General features: G+C 46.7%; 3 protein-coding genes and 1 long non-coding RNA gene across 8 annotated transcripts; 1 reads left to right on the forward strand and 3 right to left on the reverse strand.

Annotated features, from left to right (window-relative positions):
- The first annotated feature begins 508 nt into the window (after positions 1-508).
- Positions 509-7,340, forward strand: LOC125725327 (Golgi reassembly-stacking protein 1-like). The gene is made up of 9 exons (XM_049002167.1): positions 509-726; positions 1,421-1,501; positions 2,468-2,671; positions 2,849-2,935; positions 4,298-4,428; positions 4,521-4,671; positions 4,780-4,900; positions 5,569-5,730; positions 5,829-7,340. Exons 1-9 carry the CDS (start codon positions 664-666, stop codon positions 6,038-6,040), a joined length of 1,212 nt encoding a protein of 403 aa, XP_048858124.1. The 5' UTR covers positions 509-663; the 3' UTR covers positions 6,041-7,340.
- Positions 7,341-7,535: 195 nt separating this feature from the next.
- LOC125725329 (WD repeat-containing protein 48) lies at positions 7,536-24,542 on the reverse strand. Its single transcript, XM_049002174.1, has 19 exons — positions 24,470-24,542; positions 22,699-22,839; positions 22,350-22,428; positions 22,133-22,215; positions 21,634-21,763; positions 21,021-21,109; positions 19,732-19,833; positions 15,728-15,952; positions 14,884-14,958; positions 11,940-12,042; positions 11,524-11,621; positions 11,328-11,435; positions 10,912-11,008; positions 10,689-10,784; positions 10,306-10,411; positions 10,126-10,213; positions 9,945-10,021; positions 9,300-9,492; positions 7,536-9,163 (listed from the first exon to the last, which is right to left on the reverse strand). The coding sequence occupies exons 1-19, from the start codon at positions 24,515-24,517 to the stop codon at positions 9,068-9,070; spliced, it is 2,034 nt and encodes a 677-aa protein (XP_048858131.1). The 5' UTR covers positions 24,518-24,542; the 3' UTR covers positions 7,536-9,067.
- On the reverse strand, positions 12,049-14,874 carry LOC125725328 (uncharacterized). Of its 5 annotated transcripts, none has more exons than XM_049002173.1 (2): positions 12,580-14,874; positions 12,049-12,399 (listed from the first exon to the last, which is right to left on the reverse strand). In XM_049002173.1, exon 1 carries the CDS (start codon positions 14,846-14,848, stop codon positions 13,799-13,801), a length of 1,050 nt encoding a protein of 349 aa, XP_048858130.1. In that variant the 5' UTR covers positions 14,849-14,874; the 3' UTR covers positions 12,049-12,399; positions 12,580-13,798. The 5 variants fall into 5 exon arrangements, with proteins under 5 accessions (XP_048858130.1, XP_048858129.1, XP_048858126.1 ...); XM_049002172.1 differs by having other exon boundaries at positions 12,049-12,444; XM_049002169.1 differs by having other exon boundaries at positions 12,049-12,489.
- On the reverse strand, positions 17,556-18,412 carry LOC125725330 (uncharacterized). Its single transcript, XR_007387438.1, has 4 exons — positions 18,264-18,412; positions 17,886-18,200; positions 17,634-17,759; positions 17,556-17,570 (listed from the first exon to the last, which is right to left on the reverse strand). It is a non-coding gene; the product is annotated as an uncharacterized LOC125725330 (long non-coding RNA).
- Positions 24,543-26,414: the final 1,872 nt, after the last annotated feature.

A 26,414-nucleotide genomic window follows, 5' to 3' on the forward strand; every position in this document is an offset into this window, starting at 1 on the left:
CACTTTCATTTAAATCCCATGACGGTCTTATTAAAAGCTGTAGTATATTTAGTTGTTTTGTGTGAACCATTTTCCGAGGAGTACTCGCTCTCGCTCTCTCTCTCTCTGTCATATAATTATATGCTGGGGTTCAGGCTTCACAAGGCGTAATGTCTCCCTCTTCTGCTTCGGTAACGAACGCGCCACGTTTTAACCAGGTCAGTCTATTTCGTATAGTGATTAAGAAGTCTTACGACGGCACTTTGTAATGTAACATGCATTGCATTTTACACTAGATATAACATACACGTGTCATAGTTTATCATTCAGATTTATTTGCCGCTTAAACAATTTGTAAAAAAAAAAAAAATAGATCGGCTCTAACGCAATACCTCTTATTTGTAAGTATAAGCCTTAATATGTTAATATGAATGAGAACTATTCGTAATCGAAATGTATCTAGTTAACTAACCGCGGCAACATCGCATAGTGCCTGATAATATTACAGCGTATCTGTTTATTTTTAAAGCGGTGTTACTGTGTTACCCGGCGATCGACGTGCTCCGGGATGTCGCTCTGCTACTCTGGCCTGGGCGCCGGGGTTACACCGGCATCATGGCTCTGGGACGCTGATGTACGCTCTATGCTCTCCGGGACGCCTGCAAGATTTCACCGGCATCGGTCATGGGTTTGTCGCAGAGCTCAGAAGCTCCGGCCGGGGGTACGGATGGATATCACGTACACGGGGTAATGATGGCTTTTTTTCTCCCGCGTATTTTACGCACGACAGGTAGATTTATGAGAGTTGCGCGCCTCGCCAAGGCCTGCCCACTGATGAGGTGGCACTTGATCCTTTGCTTTAAGAATGATACGTGTGGAAATGTGATTAATTGATATTAAAGCAACTTAATCACATCATAGACGATCGAGCGTAGGAATTGTATAGACCGCTGCCATTTATTGAAACGTATCAGTGGTTAATAGTGCCTGCATGGTGTAATACGGCAGCAGACAACCTGTTTTCCAACCCCCATTAACTTGTCCCGTCGATTCTGAACGCCTCAGAGCCGCCCTTCCCGGGTTCCCGCGATCCGCTGTCATTTCTGAGTCTCTTTCAAGGCGCTGCGGTAAACATGCGCAGTTACTTGAAGACTGGCGATTAAATATCTGTGCATGGTTTAATGTTACATTAACTACACCAGTTCAACTTTGGCTACAGATCGAATCTTCTGATCCTTTAACTATTACGTTAAAAGCCTACTATTACGTAAAAACTAAGTATTCCGCTGACCTTTTGAGTGATTCTAGTTAATCCGGTTAAAATGATTAGTTGCAGCAATTGTATAGCCTACAAAAGTACATGCCAGTTGTTTTATTTTTATTTCCTGGTCGCTAATGACAACTCATTTTCAAGGGAATTTCTTTTTTTCCTCATTTAAAGATACAGGAGAACTCGCCTGCAGAGAGAGCCGGTTTAGAGCCGTTTTTCGACTTCATAATATCAATTGGGAATACCAGACTGGTATGTGAAACATCCCGTTGTCCTTGGTTATAGTTACAGAACGTTTTAGCGTCTGTTGTTGCATATCATGAATTAAAGAATATATACAGTATAAAGGCTAACTGCTTTGAGTCCTAACATGACCTTGGTGTGTATGTTGATGCTTCCATGTCCCATTCTCGCCAGTGTGGGGAAGCAATAAAAAAGGCCAATAGGATGTTGGGGTATATCTCCAGGTGTGTGGAGTTTAAGTCAAGGGAGGTAATGCTAAGATTATACAATTCCTTGGTGAGACCTCACCTAGAATATTGTGTGCAGGTTTGGTCACCATATCTTAAAAAGGACATTGTGGCCTTAGAAAAGGTGCAGCGTAGGGCCACAAAAATGATTCCTGGTCTTAGAGGAATGTCATACGAGGAACGGTTACTTGAGCTAAATCTGTTCAGTCTCAAGCAAAGGAGATTGAGGGGGGACATGATCCAGGTATATAAGATTCTAACAGGTTTGGATGCTGTTCAACCAAATAGTTACTTCAGCATTAGTTTAAATACACGAACTCGTGGCCATAGGTGGAAATTAGCGGGAGAACATTTCAAGCTGGATTTAAGGAAGCACTTCTTTACGCAGCGTGTAGTCAGAGTATGGAATAGCCTTCCTGATAATGTAGTGCAAGCTGAATCCTTGGGTTCCTTTAAATCAGAGCTAGATAAGATTTTAACGACTCTGAGCTATTAGTTTAGTTCTCCCCAAGCGAGCTTGATGGGCCGAATGGCCTCCTCTCGTTTGTATAGTTCTTATGTTCTTATGACAAAATTGCACTAGATAGAATATGAATTTCTATCATCCGAGAGGTGGACTTTGGGACTGTGAAGGTTTCCTTCATAATCCATTCCCTCAGAGGAATGGGACTCGAGGCAGCCCCCCCACTCCCCAGGCTTGTGCAAATAGGCTTCCTTAATTCTGGATGAACTGGGGCTCCTTTTATAGAATCATGAGAACGACATGCTGAAGGACCTGCTGAAGGCCAACGTGGAGAAGCCGGTGAAGATGGAGGTCTACAGCATTAAGACCACCAGGGTCCGTGAGCTGGAGGTGGTGCCCAGTAACATGTGGGGCGGCCAGGGCCTGCTTGGGGCCAGCGTCCGCTTCTGCAGTTTCCAGGGAGCCAATGAAAACGTCTGGCACGTCCTGGTGAGTCGGAACGCGGTGGCGCTGTTCTCCTATGACCTCGCCCTCTTGTAGCTGGTGCACAAACGAGCCAAAGTGGATCCTTGGAATCAAATCTACTTGGCCTGTTTGATGAATACACTAAGAAAGCAGTGTGTTAAAGGCACCAGGCTGAACGGGATGCATTTTATACCTCCAAAGGACGTGGAAGCGAATTCCCCGGCTGCCCTGGCAGGATTTCAGGCCCACACGGACTACATCGTCGGAGCCGACCAAGTCTTGCAGGACGTAAGAGCGATTTTGCTTGATTCGCAAACTATATGAGATTTTTGCTTTATTCCAGCTTCCAGCACACCTGAACCAATCAATCCAGAGCACACTACACCTGGTACAGGTGTGTTGGGCACTGAGGGAGCAAAAATGTGGACCATCTGAGGGCCTGGTTGAGAAACACTGTTTTAGAGCAAGTTGCATCCTCAAGGCCTTTTCCTTACACGGTCGTGAAGCATCCAGTCCTTGCTTTGCCCCTCTTTTTAAATTACTTCACATGCCCCCTTTCTGGGGCTGGTTTCCGGGGGAGCTTTGGCTCAGACAGTCCATCACGGCGTAGCCACAGGTGGGCGTTGTTGTCATTAGATCGTATATCAGAATTTGGCGGTTAAATGGTGCGGTTCATGAAACAGAAACTGGTTTGATTTAGTAACACTGAGCAGTTTTTTCCACCATTTTAAGTGCCTCATTTTCCCGAAATTTCCTATACAGTGATTCCCCCCCCCATCGCGGAAGTTACGTTCCAGGCCCATCCGCTATACAGAAAGACTATATAATAAAAAAAAATAATAATAAAAAAAAAAAATATATATATATATATATATATATATATATATATATATATATATATATATATATATATATATATATTATATAATACTCTTAGAACCCTCCCGCACGCTTTAAACACATGCAAATTTATTAAAACACTTTGTAATACATAGGATATGTGGATGTCGGGCTAAGGATGTGAGTAACATAATAACAATAATATATAATGTATATCCATCCATTGTCCAAACCGCTTATCTTCCTGGGTCACAGGGGGTCCAGAGCCGATGAGCACGAGGCAGGGAACAACAGGGGGCAGCCCATCACAGGGCACACTCACACACCAGTCACTCACACATGCACACATGGGCAATTTAGCAAGTCCAATTAACCTCAGCATGTCTTTGGACTGTGGGGGGAAACCGGAGTACCCGGAGGAAACCCCACTGCGACATGGGGAGAACATGCAAACTCCACACACATGTGACCCAGGCGGAGACTCGAACCCGGGTCCCAGAGGTGTGAGGCAACAGTGCTAACCACTGCACCAGTATGTACACATTGCAGCGAACTGTTATGCGTCGGGGAAAGATGCACAATATAGCGGGGATCACTGCAAACTGATTTGCTCATTGCATGATAACCCCAATGGTTGTCCTTGTCTTTTTTATTATTATTTTCAGCACAGAATTTTTATCTTGAAGTGTCTGCTGTTAGTCTGTTTTTTGTACACACACTTACATCGCAGTGTGGTTGCCATGATGTCACTGGTTAATTCCGTTGAAATCCCTGCATTCCATGCCATCGCACGTCTGTCGCCCCCTACAGTCCGAGGACTTCTTCTCCCTTGTCAAGTTCTACGAGGGGAAAGCCCTGAAACTGTTGGTGTACAGCACAGAGACAGACTGCTGCAGGGAGGTGGTGGTCACGCCCAACGGAGCCTGGGGTGGAGAGGGAAGGTATGCGCCCGACCTCATGGTATCTGCGGGGGGTCAGTACCGCCCCATGTGGTCGCCCCGAGAGGAGGCCGTGACGACCTCGCTCTCTCCAGTCTAGGGTGCGGGATTGGATACGGATACTTGCATCGCATTCCGGGCCGTCCTGGTACTGCGAATACTGGGAAATCCACTCCTACTCCCCCTCCTCCTCCTGCTTTTGAAGGAAACTCCTCCATGGATCTGCCCCCCAGTGGATATACTGAGGTATAACGCCTTCTGCTTTTGAGTGTCACATGACCACTGCACTCAATGGCACGTTGGCTCTTGGCCCAAAGTTTGGTTCTCTCTCTCTCTCTCTCTCTCTCCCTGCAGGTTTCCCTGATGGATGCCCCGGTACAGGTGCCAAGGGTGCCAGCCCTGGAGGAAATGGGCTTCCCAGAGGGTATCCTGGATGCCCATATGCCCCCCCCACTTCAGAGGATTATGGATCCAGGTGCGTTGTATTCAGGAAGCCAGGACACCTTCCTGTGACATTTCTTTCACTTAGTAGAAACAGAAATATTCTTTTTGGGTGTCCGAACAAAAGCCATGGTCATTCTGTATGCGTTTCCACCAGATGATATTTGTACTAAAGTTATTTATTGTTCCAAACTAAACCATGAATCAAACAGCCATGTAAATTCAACCGATCTTGTAACAAAATGAAAATGATTTCAAAACAATCAAAACGATTTTAAAGTGAACTTAAAGTGGTCAAAAAATTGCATATAACCATGTTCTCCCTTCCCAACATTTTAATTAAATTTAATTAAATTAAATTTGCTCAACCAAATTTAAATCCGCCGCCTCACTTTCAGCCATGTCGAGTATTTGTGGCCAATACAGACCAGCCCTAAGTTTAAAGTCAACAGAAACAAATTCATTGTTTAGTAACCTCATCTAAATTGATCTGCTTTAACACTTAACAAATACTTTCTATATGTTTACATGTTATATGTTATACATTTACATATTTAATTTATGTATTTCCTGTCAGAATCAATGGCTGCAACAGGGTGCCATAATACTGTCCAGCTGTAATTTAGAAGTGTGTATTCTTTGAGCTGGGTGTGAGGCATTGTGATTTAGCTCAGCTTAATCCTTGGCCTTCCTTTATTTCAGGAATCGTTTCGTCCCCTGCAAGTTTCACCAGTCCGTCGGAGTTTACTGTCACGGAGCTGAATGACATGACCGACAGGTTGGACCTGTCGGTGTCCTTGGTCGACGTGTCCAGCACAGCTCTGCTCGTGGATGACGATGAAGGCGGGAACATCTCTGGCATTGGTGAGTCCCTCTAGTCGTGTCCGCGGGGTCCGTGACCCGGGCTCCAGCTCTCGGCTCCCATGTCCTTTCTTCTCCTCCTCTTCACTCCTTGCTTTTAGAAGAGTTGGTAGACAGTACGTCGGCCTTGCCGGAACCTCCAGAGGGCGTGGCAGAGCAAGCAGAAGACCCCGCCCTCCTGCAAACTGATTTGTCCCTGCTGGACACACATGCTCCTGAACAGACTGAGGTATCGGCACCATCTGATCTGGCTGACCCAGACACCGAGGGCTCTGGAGACCACGAACAGACCGCGGACTCGGATCTGCGGTAAGCAGGTGTGTGGTCACTGCCAAGCCGCGGTCAGTCTGTGGAGCTTCTTGGATGGAGGGAGGAGCGTGACGTGTTGATTACGTGTCAAAGATCCCAAAAAATTGTGCTTGGCTTTGGGGTGAAGGGCAAGTTACATGATTTTATGCAGGTTGTTACATTTGACAAAGCAAATGTTATTGTGATGGGAAAAACTACTATTGTTTCTACAGTTTTTATTCAGTAATCAGTGAGCTAAATAGTAACAATTGGTGATGATTGCTCATACCTTTTGAATTTGAATGTAAACACAATTCATGTGGTGAAATCGCATTTTTAAACAGCTTAACATTAATATGGGGCTTTCAAGTTCTACATGCCAGATGTGTTCATTTGCATTAATCTACTAGAAATGATCCATTCGCCTCTCATTTGTTAAAGTGCAAAAATAGTGACTCTCATTTGAGTTTCTCACGCCAGTAAGCCAAAGATAGTAATACTGGGGAACAAACTGAGTAGATGAGCTCGTTTGATCTCTAATACGACTTTCTTAATTTACTTGCACAATTCCGGATGGAAGTTTTCTACCTGAAATCGTTTTTTAATATGGTCATACGCTGAATAAAAGCTGCAAGGTGTCATGTTCTTCAAAAAAAAAAAAAACATTTTCTTCGTAAACACTACACACAAACTAAAAGTGGTCCGCTTTTTGCCAAGTGCCGAACCGGTCGAGATTTCTGCATGACATTCCGGCCAAGCGCACTTTCTGATCTTTATTTGTGATGCACACGCTACTGCTAGATGCCCACGTCGCTGAATTATGCATATCGCAGATCCCGAAATATGCAAAGTTTAAAACGCTGTTCAGCATTGCAGGGTGTCCTTACTGAATTGTACATCGCATTGGCAACACCGAAGGTCATTTTCACATCTATGCAATTAGATCAGATGGACTGTAAGTTTGGTGTAAATCTATCAGCCAGCGCTGCTCATATTTTATATGGCATTACTACTAATGGTTGATGTGTTTTTTTCTGTAGTCATTTTAATTTGCTGATTTTATTTTTTGCGTAATTTATAATGGTTTTTTTAGACATCATTGTGTACGTATGTGTGAATTCATGCAAAGGTGACTTTTTTTTTCCCTCAAAAAAATGTTAATCTTTCCTTTAAATTGAATTGTCATTTTCACTCTCACTTGTTTGTGAATGAATTTTAATGTATGTCTGAAGGCTTTTAAAGAAAGCAAATTAACACTGGAACTCGAAAGCGTGGGTCAGATTTCTGTTTGTGTGCTAAAATAAAAGGTTTCTAGTTTTCTGGGTGCGCTGTTGCGAAAGTATCACTGAGATGTCACATAGAAGATTTTTTACGCACAAGAATCAAACGGATCTTAGGTACGGTCACAAGGGAGCTTGACGCTGATCCCAGGCAGCAGAGGCCGTAAGAGTGGGGAAGGAGGGTGTGTGCATCAGCATGAAACACAGGACAGCTTCCAAATCATACACCAGTCATTATACTCAAAGGGGGAAAAACTTGTTTTATTATGGCCAATTTATTAAGCAGTAATTAAATCAAAATATGCTACATATATAGTTACAACCAACAGAGGGAGATAAATATTACAGGGACACGGTTATGGCATCTCGGACTGTATATATACACACACTCACTCTCTTCATATACAGCTTGTACAACTAGATGTCACTCAGAAAATTATTTTTGGATCCAAATTCTTTTCTTCAGCTGAAATATTATTATACAAACGTCGTGATTAATGTGTCAAGACTAGACAACCCGGTTCCTGGAGCAGCCTCTCTGCATTCTGGGTGTTTTTCATCTCCGTAACATTGTACACAGTACTTTGAGCACATTGTCACTTGCACTGATTTAGCAAAATAACTCTGAACGGATCCCACCAGCGAAGGGAAAAGGGGGGAAAGGAGTGTTTTTCCAAACTTGCAGGAGCAGACAGACGCATCTAGAACACCGTGCACGCGATGCTGATGGTCGCTATATACACTGTAATTCACAGATGACAGCCAAGTTGTGCTGCTTTAAGGAGGGGGGCAGGGGAGACCCAGAGCTAAAACAGGGGACCGAGCTTTGCGATGCTTTTCCATCTGGCGCAGACAGAAGCTAATTCCTGCAGCTACTATCAGGCGAGAATGTTTGGCAGGGACTTAAAGTGCAGCCATAGGTCCTCTGTGCCCATATATACCACCACCAGAGAACAACCAGGAGGTCAGGGGTGAGGGAAGACACTGTCAGCCTGTAAGAAACTCCACAAGTGCTTGAACAGTTTTACTGTAAAATGAAAAATGAGGGCTACTCAGATCGGGGAAGAGAAACAAAGACTTTCTGGGGGGGGGAAAGGAAGTTCAGAGAACCTACAGAGGTTATGCAGAAAACACTGGGACCTGCTGTTGGACCAAATTCTTGATTGTTTAGCAGTTGTTGCCTGAGTGTCGCCATCGTAAACCCCCTCCCCCCCCCCCCACCTGAAAAAAAAAAACCACAAATACAAAACAGGTAATTGGAAACGGGCAAGTTACTGGAATGTACTGGGGGGGCAATACAATTTACCATTAACGTCACCAAGCAAGGATGCATACAAACACCAACATGGCCTCCTGCAAAAATGGACACACCCGGGTGAAGCAAAGTCCACGCTTTGCTTACAGAGGAGGAAACCAACAAGGGAAAAGAAGGAAGAAAAATAAAATAATAAAAATTCAGAACATCCTGGGTATTATTTTGATTAAATCCACCTACTGTACACAGCACAATACAGGCCACACCCCCCTGTCTTCTGCAGCGTGGCCCAACTGGAGAATGGTGACTTTTTTGTGTTGGATTTTCTACAATGTTCCTATGTTACAGAATGAATCTACTCCCCAGGACAGTTACAGGTGGGGATAGGCCTGGCCATTGACAGTAATATCTAACACAAGGTCAAACAGGCCCCCCGCCTCTAGGGGCCGGTCTGATGGTTTGGAAGTCCAAGGTGGCGATGGAGGTTGCTGACGGGCATCGAGTCCATGCCCCAGGCTCACGTCGACTTCTGTCTGTAGTGGAGCGTTAGATCCCCGCCACTTTTCCAGATGAAGTGTTTCACTGTTCGGAGGTCCATGTTTGGGTCGAGAACCTGTGGGAGGGAGCCAGGATGGGCGCTGAGATCCCGTTTGGACCCAAACCACGAGAGACAGCTTGCGGGTGGGGGGGTGTTGCAGGTGGGAAAAGCAGAGTGACCCTAGCTCGGATAGGGGGGCGAGAAGACCCACCTGGTCCTGGCAGAGCAGCTCGATCTTCTCTTCAGCCAGCACGGCCATGTCCTCTTCCTTTTCTTGCTCGCTGGGCTTGTCGTTGGTGGACGAGCTAGTGGTCTGGGACTCGTTGTCCAGGTTGATGATCTTCTCGTAGACGTGCTCCATCACCTTCCGCACTTGCAGCATGTCGCTGGCCGACAGACGGTCCCTGGCGAGAGCAGAAGCCTCTTGATGTCCTTTCTAGGTAGTAAATTCCTAAACCGGACCTTAAGCAATGACTGTGCCGACTCCTGAAAGGCACTTGTCCTGTCGGGTCATGACTCCCGTGAGTCCATCGGCAGGAGTTCAAAAGATCATAAAGAGGTCACAGCGAGAGAGCTGGTCAAGAATAATGTTTCCCTATTCGGTCCTTGGGGACTCTCAGACGGTCCACGGTTTTACTCAAAATGTGGACTGTCTGACACTGAGCTTAGAGGGAGCAAAAACGTGGACCGGCTCTGGGTCTCCAAGGAGCGGACTGAAACACACTGGTCTAGAACAGTCTTAGTTTTACATAAGAACAGTGGCATGGACCAAGTCACAGGCAGCAGTGATGACCAACATGCAAAATACAACACAGCAAAAATATGCAACGATTGAAAAGGAAAGTAGGCAACATACTTCTTTAGGGTTTTTGCGCCAGAGGAGGAGTGAGGTTGGAGGTAGAACGGGATTTTGTTAAATTTCGGCATGTTTTTCTGAAAGGAGAAGGGAGAAGGTTATGGGTGTTTAATGCGCATCACAGCACTGATACGCTGAACGTCAGGGGAGAGGCTGCCGGCGATTCCGTGTTGAGGCTCACGTCCACTGTGATGTCGATCACCCATTGTGGAACCGTCTCGTTCAGCAACATGGACTCCGTCTCACCTCCAGAGTCCCGGCACAGCAACCTGCAGAGAGGTGGGGGTGGGGCGTTACCGTGACTATAGGGCTTCCAAGCTGGGGCAGGGACTCGCCCAGGTTGCCTGAAGGACAGACGCACCTGAAGAGGGTTCTCCCTCCGGCCTCTCCGAAGATGACGGGAGTGTGTGGTGGAACCTGGAAGTACCCGTTGCCTTTCTGTATCCGGTTTTCCTGTTCCCCATTAACTGAGAGGAAAATCAGTAAAGATCTCATCACGCATACCTCTATACTTCAGATTTCCCCCGGCCACCCTGGGCATGGCCTGCTATCCGTTTTCAGAAAACGGCCTCTCGGGAAAGAGGGAGAGAGGGAGAGAGGAACAAAGGGTGGCGCGTGATATCCTCCCCGCATTGCAGGTCTGCGCGAGTGAAGAAGGGGAGGAAATGAAGGGGACGAGAGGTGCCTTCGCCGGGGCGGGGGCCGCCTACGTGACCGAGAGCGGCGCGAGGGAAGCTGCCTTACCGTGGTTGACCTCATTCTCCTCCTCATCCATGGGGTTTATGTGTGTCCTTGGCCAGAACTCCAGGAGAGCCTGGAGCAACAAGCCACCCAGATTCACTAGAAATAAACACAGCGTTTTATTCCTTAATGTTTCAATGCACCCACCCTTCAGCTGGCATCTGACAAAAGCACCTCGGCGGAGGCGATGGGAGACGGCCGTCTCAGGCGGGCACAGGGGACTTACGCTTCGGGTCGGAACCATCCGGACTGGTGAACCCTGCATCCTTAGCGGAGACCCATGCCGCGAAACAGTCACTCTCGTCCAAGGTGATTGTCAGCATCTGGATCAATCAGAAACATCTGGATCCATACTTCCATTTCACAACGTGAATAAACAGCTTTTTAAAAGCGTCTCAGTCTAATGTGAAAGGATTAAATAATAGCAAGCGAAGCAGAATTGCAAGAAATCCTTCCAAAGCGTGCAAACACTCAGGGTTAGTCTTCCCAGCAAGAGGAGTCTGATTGATTGGCTGCTTTTACTGTAGATTTCTAGGTGGTCATGCAGCACTGATGGCTGCTAATGATACAAACACGCACCAATTCACCGACATCAACCCAACCGTTCATTATTTAACAAGTTCTCTTCACTAAGTGACTCACCCCAGTTTTTAGATCCACGGAGAACCAGTTTGGCACGTAAACCATCTTGAAACGCTTTTTGATTTCTTCATCAAACTCAACCTTGCCCAGATCTTCGCCCTTACATGCCTTAAAGCATCAGGGGAAGCAGGTCAGCAAAGGTCACACCCAACAGCCCAGGACCCTCCAGGAGAGAGCGGCTGGTGGTAGCACTAACCTTCAGCACGTCCCAGTATGCCACGTTGTTGTTTGTGTCTTTGGTCAGTATGTGCCTCTTGTCATTGAGGATGTGACACTGAATGATACTGGCGCCCCCTACAGAGGGGGTCAGTGTTGGGTAAATATAATGAAGTCAACATCTTTAAAAACAAGCCCTGGTGACTGATAAGAGTCATTCTCTTGTTTGGAAATGACATCATGCTGCCAGGGGGAGGGCTCGTGTCAAAGAGCTTCTGAGACGCAAATTACAAAACTCATCAAATGTAAACAGTCAGCATCATGGGTAGGGAGTTCATAAAGAGCGCTGCATTAAAAACCTGCCCTATTGCTCTGCGACCCAGGTAGCCAATGAGGTGAGCCGACCGGACCCGGCTCTCTGATTCCTAGGGTGGGGAGTGAGCAGAGGTCACGTACCTTTGATGACCTGCTCGGGCTGTGAGCAGAGGGGAGTCACCGGGCTGCTGCAGTCGTTGTCGTAGTCACCAGACGCTCGGAAATTATGGATACCCTTTAGGGACTGGAATAGAGAACACGGTGTGTTAAGCCGGGGAAGGGTCGCACAACACACAGTACCAAACTCTATAAGACACATTCAGGCCACTTTGGGAATATAACCACAGAACTGACCCAATCATCTGAAATTTACGATGATCTCTTCCAACACTGCTGATTTACAGCTTTAGAGAAAACACACACAGAACCTTTTCCATGTTCCTGCTGACTATGCAAAGGAGGTTGCAGCATCACAAGCATGGTGACCTTACAGATTATGATGAGGAACAATCACCTACACCAGTAAGCAGAACCACAGCACTGACAGACCCCACACCTCAGAGAGAACCAGAACCGCCGCACCGACAGACAGACCCCACACCTCAGAGAGAACCAGAACCGCCGCACCGACAGACAGACCCCACACCTCAGAGAGAACCAGAACCGCCGCACCAACAGACAGACCCCACACCTCAGAGAGAACCAGAACCGCCGCACCAACAGACAGACCGCACACCTCAGAGAGAACCAGAACAACTGCACCGACAGACAGACCCCACACCTCAGAGAAAACCAACAACCTTTTACTATATACTGAGACAGAGTACACACACTACACAGGAGTGAGAATCAGCAGTGACCACCTGAATTGATATCATATCAATATATTTGGCTATTTGAAATGTATCCCAATTTTTAAACATGTTGCTGAAGCGCATTTCAGGTCTACATTTAAAGTCACAGGGGGTGTAACTGTACACGTATTTGTCATATGCCTCTCGGTGACAGCATTCAGTGGAACACGCAGTGAAACAAATAAATACATTTCCTGACACCAGTAAAACCTAAATTCACAAGTAGATGTTGAACATGTAAAACATTATGCTCACTATGCCGGTAAGTTGATTGCAGATCTCAACAAACAAAACTAATGCTAAGTTCACGCTACACAATTTCAGCCCCAATTTTCTGCTTGGCTAAAGTTTCTGCAGATTGCCAACCAAAGCCCCAGATCCGATCGGAGGCGAATCTATGTCAGCATGGCGCTGGCAAAGTGCTCGGTTGCTATTAGCTCAAAAGATGTGACAGGACAGTGTTGCCGATGCGGCCCAGATGCCTGTCAGGTACCTAACAGGCTAATAAAAGTGCAAAACATGGAGATGAATCCTGAGGGAGGAGCTTTAAAAAGATGTAAACCGTTCCATTTGTTTAGAGACTGTTCTTAGTGTTCAGAGAAGAGGTATAGAGATATTCAGTGGAAGTTTACAGTCCACACACTTGCGGTTAGTTGTGGCTTTAAATTGAGAGGGTGCTGGAAAAGTCTCTGCGCAGACACACTCATCGATTATAGGACCATACCAAACTCACGCATGTCAGTCCCTTAACAAAATCAGGTTGTGTGCAGCTGAGCAAGTATTAGCACTGCTAAACAAAATTTCTGTGAATCCAGGTTCAAACTGATGTTTAAAAATCGATTTAACAAACCGCAATATTAATAGCCGCTTCAAAGTATTGTGATTTGTAATAGAACTGATACCCCCACCACCACTACCACACAAAAAACCAGCACTGCAATACGAGACAGACCACCCTTCACAGAGAACCGGAATCCATGCTCTTTTACAGACTACACACCACGGTGAGAACCACCAATGCCATACTGAGAGACAAACCACACCCTTCATAAAGAAACAGCACAACCGTATTGAGAGAGAATGCACACCTCACAAACACCACTGCGCTGAAACTGCATACAGCCATACTGAGAAGGATTGCACACCTCACAACCAGCACTGCCATCCTGACAGACAGACCGCACACCGGAGAACCAGTGTGCCATACTGAGACAGACTGCACACTTCACAAAGAACAGAGAGACAGACCGCACCCCAAACAGAGAAGCAGCACCGCCATACTGAGAGACAGACCGCACCCCAAACAGAGTAGCAGCACCGCCATACTGAGAGACAGACCGCACAGCAAACAGAGAGGCAGCACTGCCATACTGAGAGACAGACCGCACACCAAACAGAGAGGCAGCACCGCCATACTGAGAGACAGACCGCACACCAAACAGAGAAGCAGCACCGCCATACTGAGAGACAGACCGCACACCAAACAGAGAGGCAGCACCGCCATACTGAGAGACAGACCGCACACCAAACAGAGAGGCAGCACCGCCATACTGAGAGACAGACCGCAACCCCAAACAGAGGCAGCACCGCCATACTGAGAGACAGATCGCACAGCAAACAGAGAGGCAGCACCGCCATACTGAGAGACAGACCGCACAGCAAACAGAGAGGCAGCACCGCCATACTGAGAGACAGACCGCACACCAAACAGAGAAGCAGCACCGCCATACTGAGAGACAGACCGCACACCAAACAGAGAGGCAGCACCGCCATACTGAGAGACAGACCGCAACCCCAAACAGAGGCAGCACCGCCATACTGAGACAGACCGCACACCAAACAGAGAGGCAGCACCGCCATACTGAGAGACAGACCGCACACCAAACAGTGAGGCAGCACCGCCATACTGAGAGACAGACCGCACAGCAAACAGCGAGGCAGCACCGCCATACTGAGAGACAGACCGCACAGCAAACAGAGAGGCAGCACCGCCATACTGAGAGACAGACCGCACACCAAACAGTGAGGCAGCACCGCCATACTGAGAGACAGACCGCACAGCAAACAGCGAGGCAGCACCGCCATACTGAGAGACAGACCGCACAGCAAACAGCGAGGCAGCACCGCCATACTGAGAGACAGACCGCACACCAAACAGAGAGGCAGCACCGCCATACTGAGAGACAGACCGCACATCTCACAGGGAAAGAGTGCAGTCAGAGGCCACCTACCCACTTATTGACGGAGGACTTGGTGGAGGAGACCCAGATGGCTGGAGGGGGGTCAGCTGACCGATCCAGCTCCATCTGCGAGACACACACAGGGGACACATTCACATGACATGTCAGCCGGCACCCTGGGTCACACAAGCTCTGCGTGAAACTGAAAATAACCCGACGAGGCTTATTTATTTATTTAATAAATGCATTGCAGCATAAATTACTGACATCAAGGGCAACAATAAAAAAGCTTTTTTTAATAATATAAGCTTATGTACAAAACAAATGAGCCATTACCTAATTATTACATGCGAAGTTGGCAGCACTCAGCCAGTCGTCCAGAGGAAACATTAAGAGCAGTAGTCTCTCTGACTGCTAATGGGGGGGGGGGGGGGGGGGGGGGTTCATCTTCTCTCGCAACTGTTTCTTACCATCCAGTATCATCTGATGGACTCTGAAGACCAGCCCCATCCACACAAACCTCCACCCTTCCATTTAATTTCGCGTTATGGCTCCACAAGCCGATCCCACAAGGGACACCACTTACAGTCGAGCGGACGTCCTTCCCGTACCGAAAATAAAACAGAAACAGCATGCTCCACCTTTCCTACACCCGACACGCTAAATTAGTCTGGTACAAACAGCCCATGCATCCCTAATGCCCTCAGAAGCTCTTCATAAAATCAGTCATCTGCACGTCAGTCTCCCACTTAGAAGGGAAAATGGACTTTGCCTGAAGGCTCCGAACATCCTGCAGATCTAACAAACTGATGCATTAATGCCTTCGGAGCCTTACACACAGGAGACGGTCCTAACCCACCCACCGAGACCCCCCCCCCCCCCCCACGCCTCCCACCTTGAGGACGGGGGCCTTCTCTTCGCAGATGAGCACGCGGATGTCGGGGTTGCGCAGGTCGGTGCAGTAGACCTTGCGGTCGCGGCCCCCGGAGTAGACATGGGTGAAGGCTTCATTGGCCTGCAGCGCCCACACTCCCTCGTCGTGCACCCGGTACGTGGCGATGCACCGCTGCTGGCCCAGCGACCACAAGCGGATCGTGCCGTCCGAGCTGCCCGACAGACACTGCACGGGACGGGGGAGAGGAGTAGAGTCAACTGCTTATCAACATTCGAAACGGCCCCACAGCGTGGGGACTCCCACTGAAAAGACAACATTTCATTCACATACATCTTGTGATTCTGGCGAAAAAAATGACTCAAAAGATTCACAAGAATTAGGGCTGGCAGCTCGTTATATCAGTGAGCTGTATGATGTATAAAATTCATGTCAGCTCAGATTAAACCAGTTTTAAGTCCTAAACAAAGTCTTGTGGGACAGGGTGAAGATCATCACTTGATCTACAGATCCTAACACAACACAAAGGGATTTTAGTTGCCTGTGACATTTATAAGAAGCTGTTCAAAGAGCCAAGTGCACAGGGACTGAAAACGGTCTATTGTTTTGAGATGAAAGTTCAGTATCTTAAACAGAGATGCACTGATCTGATATTCGGATCCAGACCTATTTCACGGGTTGGGTAATCAGCTATACGTGACCAATCCACGTCCGATATTTGCCAATTTTGGTTTTGGTAGTCTTCAAAAATATAGCTCCTATGTCATGCTAAATCAAAAGCAGTACCGCTCCTTCCCATCTTAGATGTGATTCAAGCTGAATGCTCAGTGGGTGTGAGCACAGTGACTTCCGCCTGCTGTGACATCATGTGCATACCCTTTGCAGTACGAGGAGCGTAAGAAAATCAGATAAGGTGACAATATGGGAGTATTTTACGCTTTTAACAGTGATTAGTAGCACAGCAACTGTAAAAACAAAGTTTTGAGAGGTGGGAGTAGCATCTAGTGGAAATGCACGCAACTGTACAAGACAATGCGAGTAATATAAAAAAAAAAGCAATGAATGATTTGGGAGCCGCTAGCGTGGTCTGTTTCGCACACATGCAATACAGGAGGGGCTGCTATCGTAACAAAGTGTAATTCACGCTGTTGCCAGTGGGAGAAAAATTACGGGGCATTTTTCAATTCAATTTTATTTATACAGCGCTTTTAAAAACAGTCACAAAGCACTTTACATTTAACTGGCTTGAACCCCCACCAAGCAAGCCTGAGGCGACAGAGGCAAGGAAAAACTCCCTCTAGCAAGGAAGAAACCTTGAGAGGAACCTATACTCGGAAGGGGACCCCATCCTCCTCTGGGCGACCGGGGAACATTAAACTGCATTTATATTGCCATTAATTTGAGTTCATATAGTTTTAAAGTCCCAATTGGTTTCATGTAGTTATCTCCAGGAGTCCAGGTGAGGATTCACACGGTGTAGTTTTCACATTCGCTGCTTGTGTATGCTCTACTGGAAGACATTCTTATTGAACCTCAAATGCCTCAAAAACACCCGAAACAAAATACACAAACGAGGTGGAACAGCACATTATGTATGTTTCCAGTAGCCTAATTAAAGATTTTTTGGCACACATTTTATTTGCATTTAAAAATATTAATAATATATATAAAGTATAAATCTATACAACATTTTATATATATATATATATATATATATATATATATATATATATATATATAATGGGTAAACAAAAGGTTGCTCCAATGGTGATTCGTACATGGGAACAATTTTTTCCCTCCATGTGATTTCATTTTCCGATTGTGTGTGCATGGTTATGACTAGGACCTAGATTTTACAGCAGGTCCTGTTGTCACCAGTAGTGTGGCAGTGCATGGTTATGAATAGGACCTAGATTTTACAGCAGGTCCTGTTGTCACCGGTAGTGTGGCAGTGCATGGTTATGACTAGGACCTAGATTTTACAGCAGGTCCTGTTGTCACCGGTAGTGTGGCAGTGCATGGTTATGACTAGGACCTAGATTTTACAGCAGGTCCTTTTGTCACCGGTAGTGTGGCAGTGCATGGTTATGACTAGGACCTAGATTTTACAGCAGGTCCTGTTGTTACCGGTAGTGTGGCAGTGCATGGTTATGACTAGGACCTAGATTTTACAGCAGGTCCTGTTGTTACCGCTAGTGTGGCAGTGCATGGTTATGACTAGGACCTACATTTTACAGCAGGTCCTGTTGTCACCGGTAGTGTGGCAGTGCATGGTTATGACTAGCACCTAAATTTTACAGCAGGTCCTGTTGTCACCGGTAGTGTGGCAGTGCATGGTTATGACTAGGACCTAGATTTTACAGCAGGTCCTGTTGTCACCGGTAGTGTGGCAGTGCATGGTTATGACTAGGACCTAGATTTTACAGCAGGTCCTGTTGTCACCGGTAGTGTGGCAGTGCATGGTTATGACTAGGACCTAGATTTTACAGCAGGTCCTTTTGTCACCGGTAGTGTGGCAGTGCATGGTTATGACTAGGACCTAGATTTTACAGCAGGTCCTGTTGTTACCGGTAGTGTGGCAGTGCATGGTTATGACTAGGACCTAGATTTTACAGCAGGTCCTGTTGTTACCGCTAGTGTGGCAGTGCATGGTTATGACTAGGACCTACATTTTACAGCAGGTCCTGTTGTCACCGGTAGTGTGGCAGTGCATGGTTATGACTAGCACCTAAATTTTACAGCAGGTCCTGTTGTCACCGGTAGTGTGGCAGTGCATGGTTATGACTAGGACCTAGATTTTACAGCAGGTCCTGTTGTCACCGGTAGTGTGGCAGTGCATGGTTATGACTAGGACCTAGATTTTACAGCAGGTCCTGTTGTTACCGCTAGTGTGGCAGTGCATGGTTATGACTAGGACCTAGATTTTACAGCAGGTCCTGTTGTCACCGGTAGTGTGGCAGTGCATGGTTATGACTAGGACCTAGATTTTACAGCAGGTCCTGTTGCCACCGGTAGTGTGGCAGTGCATGGTTATGACGAGGACCTAAATTTTACAGCAGGTCCTGTTGTTACGTGAAGTCCGTGAAGTTACAGATAGTTTTATTTCCTTCTACTTGGGGGGGGGGGGGGGGGGGGGGGGGGGGGGGCTGCACCACCAGAAGAGAGTCTTGCCTTTCCTGTAGTTGAGGGTGATGAACAGGTCCAGAGCAGCAATGGGACTGAGCATATGGATCTTTCTGTCTGTGCTGAGCAACTTTTGCCAGCTCTCTACGATAGATATGACCAGTTATATTCTAGAGTAGAGAAATCTGAAGCTACGAGGGAATTGGTGAGAACACACTGGCCAAAATATCACCATTAGAGCAGTTTGTACAAATTTCAGTGCAAAGTCTTGGCAATGAGTGTCAGAGACTCCAGACTAACATAAAAAGGTGTGAGTGTACGTTAAAATACCAGCTGGAGAGGGAGTGCACATGCATGCATTACAGGCTTGAGGCTTCTTTGAAGGTCTACGGTAGGGAGAGCCCAGATTGTAGCTTTCTAACTTCTGCTCAATCTGACGACCTCAGTTCTCCATAGCGACTGATGGGTCTCAGGTTTGTTTTGTCCCATGGTCTTACCCAGCTAACCGGTCAGACGATCAAGCCAGTTGTACGGTACATCATTCAAAGCCTCCAGTCAACATTGAGTTCCCATGGTTTTGGGGATAAAGGTCGTGAGTTAGATCCTAGGACATACACTGAGAGGCGTGTGAAGTTCCTAGCAGTCCGTGCCCTCACTGATTGTGAAATTTTGGCAGCACTCAGCTCAGCGTTAAAAGGAACAGCAAAAAAAAAATTCTGTTTTTTTGGAACTGAGAAAATGTGTATCGGCCCATCTCTAACCTTAAAAATGTAAGACAGAATAGTGAGCCATCCCAAAAGCTGGGCACACTGACTTCCACACAAGCCCCACCCAGACCTCGTCTCCACCAAAACAACACAGCCAAAGGTGACCGGCATTCCCACCTGTGTGCCGTCCCTGTTTAACAATAAGGACTTGACGTTGTCTGTGTGCCCCTTCAGCTTCATGAGCTTAGCACAGGTCCGGGGGTCCCAGACTCGTAGCACCTGTCAGGGGGAGGCAGAGCAGGGCAGACAGATGAGGACAGCGCAGAACGCCGGCCTGAGGCACGCCACCCACCAAGGGTCCCATATTTTATTAACCCCAGGACAACTACCTCCTACGCACCCTGAGGAAAGTAAGCAGCAAAACATTTTTGGGAAATTACTCTAGACACAGAAAGGCCAACGGGTTCTGATTCACTTGCTGTTAGTTTCTGACGGCCCCCTGGCTTTCAAACGAACGGTGTTCAAAAGCGAGAGCAAAAACAGGTTTGTTGCTATTTGAGAACACCGACGCAGCAAACATGTAATCTCAGCATGGGCCTGACATTAAATGCCTGACTAAAACAGAGGGCAGCCCCCTCTCGTTCAGGGTCAGGTTTCGAGCTTGGACCACGGTGACATTCTGCAGTGTTACCTGGCTGACATCACCACATCCGAGCATGACGACCACTGCCAGCCTGTTAAAAACCTTTAAAAGCATCCAAAGGCACTGATCTCACTGGCACACCCCCCTGCTTTGATCAGTGAAGGCTCCAGAGACCATGATGCGCACATATAGCGAAACCTCACCACGGCTACGTGACTCCAGCAAAGAACAGCGGGCAAAACAAAGGCAGATTCGGGGAACAAAGCGGAGCGTCGATTGACTGCCCCACACACGAAGCTTTTAAACACAATAATGCAGAAGCTATAAAGCAAGATAATGCAGCATAATAGACCACTTGGCTTCTAATCATAACCCTTAATCCTTAAGGGGGTCTGCGGTGTTTTTCCCCACACATATGAATAGTCCACCTTAAATGGAAGGTCTTGATGCTTGCGTTCAGCACTCTAAAGTGCGATTTCAAAATATGACTAAACCTGGAACGGACCTTGATATGGAGGGGGCTGGCTTTTGGCTGATAAAGGCCAATATGAAGGCAGACATAGCCTCGAACGCTGGCCCAAACACCAGGCCTGAAGCTCTGGCGACTGGACAGCAATCCCAGCTGTTACCATTGCACGGCGGCAGAGAAGCGAGACGGCGGCAGAGACATTTTTTGGCGACTCGCTAGAGATGGAAATTAATGATTCGCTTATGTCTGGCCAAATATGTCGGTCGCTTGACGAAACACGCCTTGGCAGACTATCTCAGCTCACGGCACGCGAAGGGCGAAGACGTGTCAGGAGACAGGAGACTGCACACCCACCTTCTCAGTGGACCCGGACACTATTACTGTTCCCATCTGGTTCATGGCCAGGCTGTAGATGGAGTCCTTGTTCCCACTTAGAGAGGAGGCTGAGGGAGCAATGAGGCTGGCAGGTCAGTCAGAGCAGCCTCACGCACACACAGCCATGCAGCCCCGTTTGTTTCAGCCCCAGCGGTAAATGGGAACGCCGTACGCTTTGGTCTCTGGTTAAACTGGGCCTTGAAATGGCACCGTGATATACTTCGAACCAGAGAGCGATGAAAAGCTGTTTTTAATTAGCAATGACTTCATCAGCTATTTAAAAGCTACTCATTTAGCCGCATTCTTGAAATTATGTGGAAAGGTTAAACAAACTACAATGTTAACAAAATGGTGTTTCGACTGAGCTGGGAGGCTCTGAGCTTTAGTTGTAGGAAGGAAAGAACCTTGTCTGTCTGTCTGTCTCACATGCACACAGACACACTTGGATGTTTCAGTAGAACTGATGTGCACTCATCACAGCCCAGGCTGTCACATTACACAGAAACATTCTTCTTGGGGTATAGCCCATTCCTAAACCAACTGAATCCTGCTGCCCCCTTAAAGCGGTAAAGGGGGAGGGGCTCGTACTCACTGGTGACAGTGTTGTTGGAAGCGGTCAGTGCGGTAAGTGTATTTACATCCCACAGGAAGATCTGCCGGTCCAATCCGGCCGACGCCACCAGCTCCTTGTCTTTCGCATATGCGAGGGCTTTGACGTAGTCCTGCAGGGCCGAAATGCACAGCCATTCTCAGGAGTACCTCTCTAGGCCATGAGAACGCCCTGTCCTACATACATCTAGATCAGCACACACAGGCGCGGCCTCCCATCATCCTTCCTTTTCTTTGAAGAAGGTTTGTAAATAAACCAAGCACTTTGTGGGCTGCCAGTTAGAAAGGGCCCCATTCTGTATGCATTTTATACATTTGGCCAAAACCTCCTTTCATTTACCTATTCAACTACATACAAACCAAACCTTCAATGACCAATTCACAGGCAGGATTTAATCGATCACAGTTCAAACCGCATGGCATAAAAGCATCACACCTGTAATCTACACCACAACGGCGGCACACAGCCAAGGCCGCTTTACCTTGTGCGTCCGCAACGTGGACATGCAGAACCCCTTGTGCGCGTTCCACACTTTCACAGTGGTGTCCGACGACGCGGAGATCACTGCAACGCAGTACAGAACCCGTAAGCCAAGATGGATCAAGGCTGCGGTCACAGCACAGATTAAAGCAGAGAAGGCTCTCAGGACCTCGGGGGGGGGGGGGGGGGGACTCAAAAACCAGGCCCATAAAACTCACACGTCTTCCCATTGCAACAGAGGACAATATCGTTAACCCAGTCTGTGTGGTGTTCCATTGATGCTATGTAGGGATCTTGCTGCAACAGAATTAAGCAAAAGAAAGAAAGAATAAACGCACAACAGACATGTTACCACCAGTAATCATTCTGTCTTATGTGCCAAACAAATCGACTGGTGGTTAACATGAAAAATGCTATTTTTACTTTAGCATATAAAAGATGCTTCACGGGTGAGACTCGGCAGACGTCTGCCGACTCCACGGGATCTCGGTGTTGCTATAGTGCCATAAAAATGCAGAAAAGGCCTCCCTGTACATTCATGGGGCGGAGGGACCCACGACAAGTCACCTTGTGCTGGTTCACACTCCAGATCCTGATGATGGAGTCCCGGCCAGCGGTGAACAGGCGGTTCAAGGCGGGGTCCAGCTGCAAGGCATTCACCCCATTGCGATTGTACTTCTCCACCTCATCTCGTATGACGTACGATACCTGCCAGGGCAGAGGGTTGTCCAGCGTGTACAGAATGACATCTGCAAGTCTTGCCACCTTTAACTAAATACACTCCAATTGAGGCCAAAAGAGACAGGCGCTCTCGATTTATAGCCAGGCAAAATGTATTTTGGGCAAAACGTCTAAAGCACCAGCAATCAATTAAACCATACTCTTCATTTAAACACCTGCAGCACCCATCCAGAAAGGAAGAGTTTCGCATGCTTCTGGAGTTCTGTTATACGGCAGACCCAATAAAGACAAATATCAACAACCTACTCTGTCAATGAATTTCTGATAACCTATGCATGCGACTACTGAAGGATAACACTTCCCTACACACGAAAATCACAGTAACTGAAGGATAACACTACTTTATTATACAACCTTAATTAGACATTTTAAAAAACAGCTAAACAAATGAGATGCTATTCAGTGTGCCCTGCAATCTGTGATCTATTTCAGGGAAAGCAGGAGGACAGATAGGAGCTCATCTAAATTTCTGCATACGCTGCAATTTCAGGTGGTAACTACTCAATCAATTCCTTAGTTCCAACCAAAACTAAGCTCAATCATATTCCTGCTACACCAGGTTGCTTGCCAGGTGCAGCATGAGCAAAGGGGGGGTGGCAGATTATCTGTGAGCATGATATATAGCTATCTCCACTGTGAGAATTTAGCTATCCAGGAAAGGGAGCAGTTGTCTAAAAACCAGTCGTCCAGTATTACAAGTATTTCTTATAACATGCAAACTGGGACCGACGCCTGCAATAAGATGCATTATTTACACATTAAACACAGCACGCATAAACATTATCTGTGTCTGCTCTGCATCATAAAAAATAATTAAAAAAAAATGTAAATCCATGTTTATACATCAATTATTTATTTAAAAATTCTGGTTAGAAATAATAACGAATCAAACAGCAGACATTAACCGGCAATCTCGTTCTACGGATTTTAACACTTTGTTTACTCTGCAGGTATAACACATTTATATATTATTAGGAAATATTTATTTATTCTGAAATCTACGTGAAGCTTGAAAACGGTGAAAACCTCAGAAGCAATCAACCAAAGGCAATAACGGGAGTATTACAAGAGAGTCGCTTCATACACACAGCCAGTTACCAGGTCAGAGAGGTAAGCGGGCGATTTCTTTTCTAAAAAAAAAAAGCACGGAAAGAGAAATCGAAACCAAAACGGTCATTATATTAATTCAGAGACGCTAGTTAGCTTTCGCGGCTAAATGCTTAACGGCGCTCGCCCTGCTAACGGACAGCACCGTGCACGCATAAGGACTGCCGCAGTTTCACCCAACTTGCGCTGTCCGTTTAAAGCTTCCGTGCCAGACAGCTACACGAGCCCCATTAAACGCGCAGACTTACATTTATCTTCACTTACTCTCCAAATACATAAATGCCGGCGGCCAGAACGAATCAAACAGATGTAGCTACTAGCTAGCACGCAATATGGCACTACATCGAGCACCACACCATTTAAAGACTGCCCAAAAACCTTCTCCACTTGCAGAGATATCCGTACCAAATGCTGATCGATTACTAGAAAACAAGTAGAGTTACGCATTTGTCCAATTACGTCCTATAGGGTTACAAAAATAGCCATTTACCTGGACTTTCCTCCGCCCAGCAGCATTTTGCCTGTGATGGGCCGCCATCTTGCATGTTGACAGCCTTACGTCACATCCCCCGAGAAATTAAGCCAACATCCGGAAAAGGGCTGTCAATCAAAACGAGGGCTGGATGATTACCGTAATCCTGCTAGAAAATGTGTCATTAATGTTACTAAAAAATAAATACTTTACATTTCCTGTATATTATTAAAAAATATTTACCATAACATGGGAATAATCTTTACTCAATATTTAACAACAAATACTTCAAGAATTTTTAATTATATTGCAAAATAAATGTCTATTTTAGACAAAACGGCTCTACGCCAAATTTGTAGAGGTCAGTGGTCATTGTTGATGCTCCACAACGAAATGTGTCTTCTATATGTGACGTCGTGACAGCAGGGGGGAGCTAATTCAGCGCCCGGGGAGCAGCACTTGGGGGTGGTACCTTGCTGAGGGTACCTCAGCGGTGCTTTCCTGGTCAGGGATGCAATCCTTTAATTACAAGTGCGCTTTAATAACCATTAAGCCACGACTGCCCACGTATGTTTAACTTTCCTAAAATACATACATGAAATCGCTTGTCCTATTTAGGGTCGCAGTGGGTTTGAAGCCTATGGGCAAAATTCAGATCGCTTTGTTTAATTACGCAAAGAATTTTATCCTTTTAAAGCGTAGAACTCTATGGCCAGCATACCTAGACTGAACCGTCCCTCTTGATGACTGCGTTACAACCGAGAAACAAACACTGCCCTAGACTCCGTTAAACTTAGGCGCCGTGGTCATCTCTGCAGTGTAACAGTGTAAGACCTGCTCCAGGTCTGACAGTGAACAGAGCCCAATGATATGGGGATGAAAGGGAGGAATGGGCACTTTATTCAGCTACAAAAGTAAGCGTAAAAAAATGAGGATATGAAAAAAATTATAAAACAACGTTATCGATAATCGGTAATCAGGCCCGGGTGCAGTGAACGAGCGAACTCGTCACCGGACTTTGCCCTTTCTCGGGATGGAAACGCCCCCATCCTGCAGACGGACGCGTTCCGATGGAGGACAGACTGCAATCCAGCGGGACAAGTACCTGATAAAAAAGACCCGTTATTCATCCGAGCTGATGGCAAGGCGAACCAGGGGGGTCCGACTGCCTCCTTACGGGATGTTCCGCTACGGCTGCGGTGCGAGGTCCGGGTCAGACCGGTCAGAGAATGCTTACAGCGTCGGCCACCCCAGAGATCGCTGGTACACGTGGAGAGGAAAGAACAGCTGGTACTGTTCGTATATTATATGTTTTTATTGCCAAACAAAGATAAAAGAGTTGGTACAATACCGTACACTGTCCTGTACTGGGGCCATTCATCTTTCTAAAAAATAACACGCCGCGTCTTTTGTTTTATGGGAACCTGTGATCTGCTGAGTCTACAGAAAAACGGATCTATTTTTTATCCTTCATTTTGCCCTCTTCTTAATTTAGAAGCCCCAAGTCACCTTGGAGAAAAAGCATAATGAGTATTATATAAATACGTTCCTATTATAGATCCAGTTTGACCTTATGGGCAAGATAATGTATTTTCATTTAACTGAAGTTCTCAAGGGGCCGCACGGTGGCGCAGTGGTTAGTACTGTTGCCTGACACCTCTGGGACCATGCAGGGTTTGAGTCTCTGCCGGGGATCTGTGTGTGGAGTTTGCATGTTCTCTTCATGTCATCGTGGGGTTGCCTCCGGCTACGCCAGTTCTCTACCACCCCACAGTCCAATAACATGCTGAGGCTGATTGGAATTGCCAAATTGCCCGTAGGCGTGTGTGTGTGAGTGAATGGTGTGTGAGTGTGCCCTGCTGTTTCTTCTGATCATCCAGACTTGACTCAAATCATCTGGAAAATTCAAGTGCATCAACCCAGGCATGGCAATAGAGGGGACGGTGTTGATAGACGAATGGGA

Source organism: Brienomyrus brachyistius, unplaced genomic scaffold, assembly GCF_023856365.1.
Source record: "Brienomyrus brachyistius isolate T26 unplaced genomic scaffold, BBRACH_0.4 scaffold64, whole genome shotgun sequence".
In the NCBI taxonomy this organism is placed as follows: domain Eukaryota; kingdom Metazoa; phylum Chordata; class Actinopteri; order Osteoglossiformes; family Mormyridae; genus Brienomyrus; species Brienomyrus brachyistius.

Bases quoted from the DNA above. Each gene is read 5' to 3' on its own strand.
- LOC125725327 (XM_049002167.1), top strand. From the start codon at position 664: ATGGGTTTGTCGCAGAGCTCAGAAGCTCCGGCCGGGGGTACGGATGGA. The intron at 1,502-2,467 runs GTATGTGAAACA...CTCCTTTTATAG, and splicing joins CAATTGGGAATACCAGACTG to AATCATGAGAACGACATGCT. The intron at 4,901-5,568 runs GTGCGTTGTATT...CCTTTATTTCAG, and splicing joins TCAGAGGATTATGGATCCAG to GAATCGTTTCGTCCCCTGCA.
- LOC125725328 (XM_049002173.1), bottom strand. From the start codon at position 14,848: ATGTGCGGTCTGTCTCTCAGTATGGCGGTGCTGCCTCTCTGTTTGGTG.
- LOC125725329 (XM_049002174.1), bottom strand. From the start codon at position 24,517: ATGGCGGCCCATCACAGGCAAAATGCTGCTGGGCGGAGGAAAGTCCAG. The intron at 15,953-19,731 runs GTGGGAATGCCG...CGTCCCGTGCAG, and splicing joins TAAACAGGGACGGCACACAG to TGTCTGTCGGGCAGCTCGGA. The intron at 10,214-10,305 runs GTGCGTCTGTCC...ACCTCTCTGCAG, and splicing joins GGAGGGAGAACCCTCTTCAG to GTTGCTGTGCCGGGACTCTG.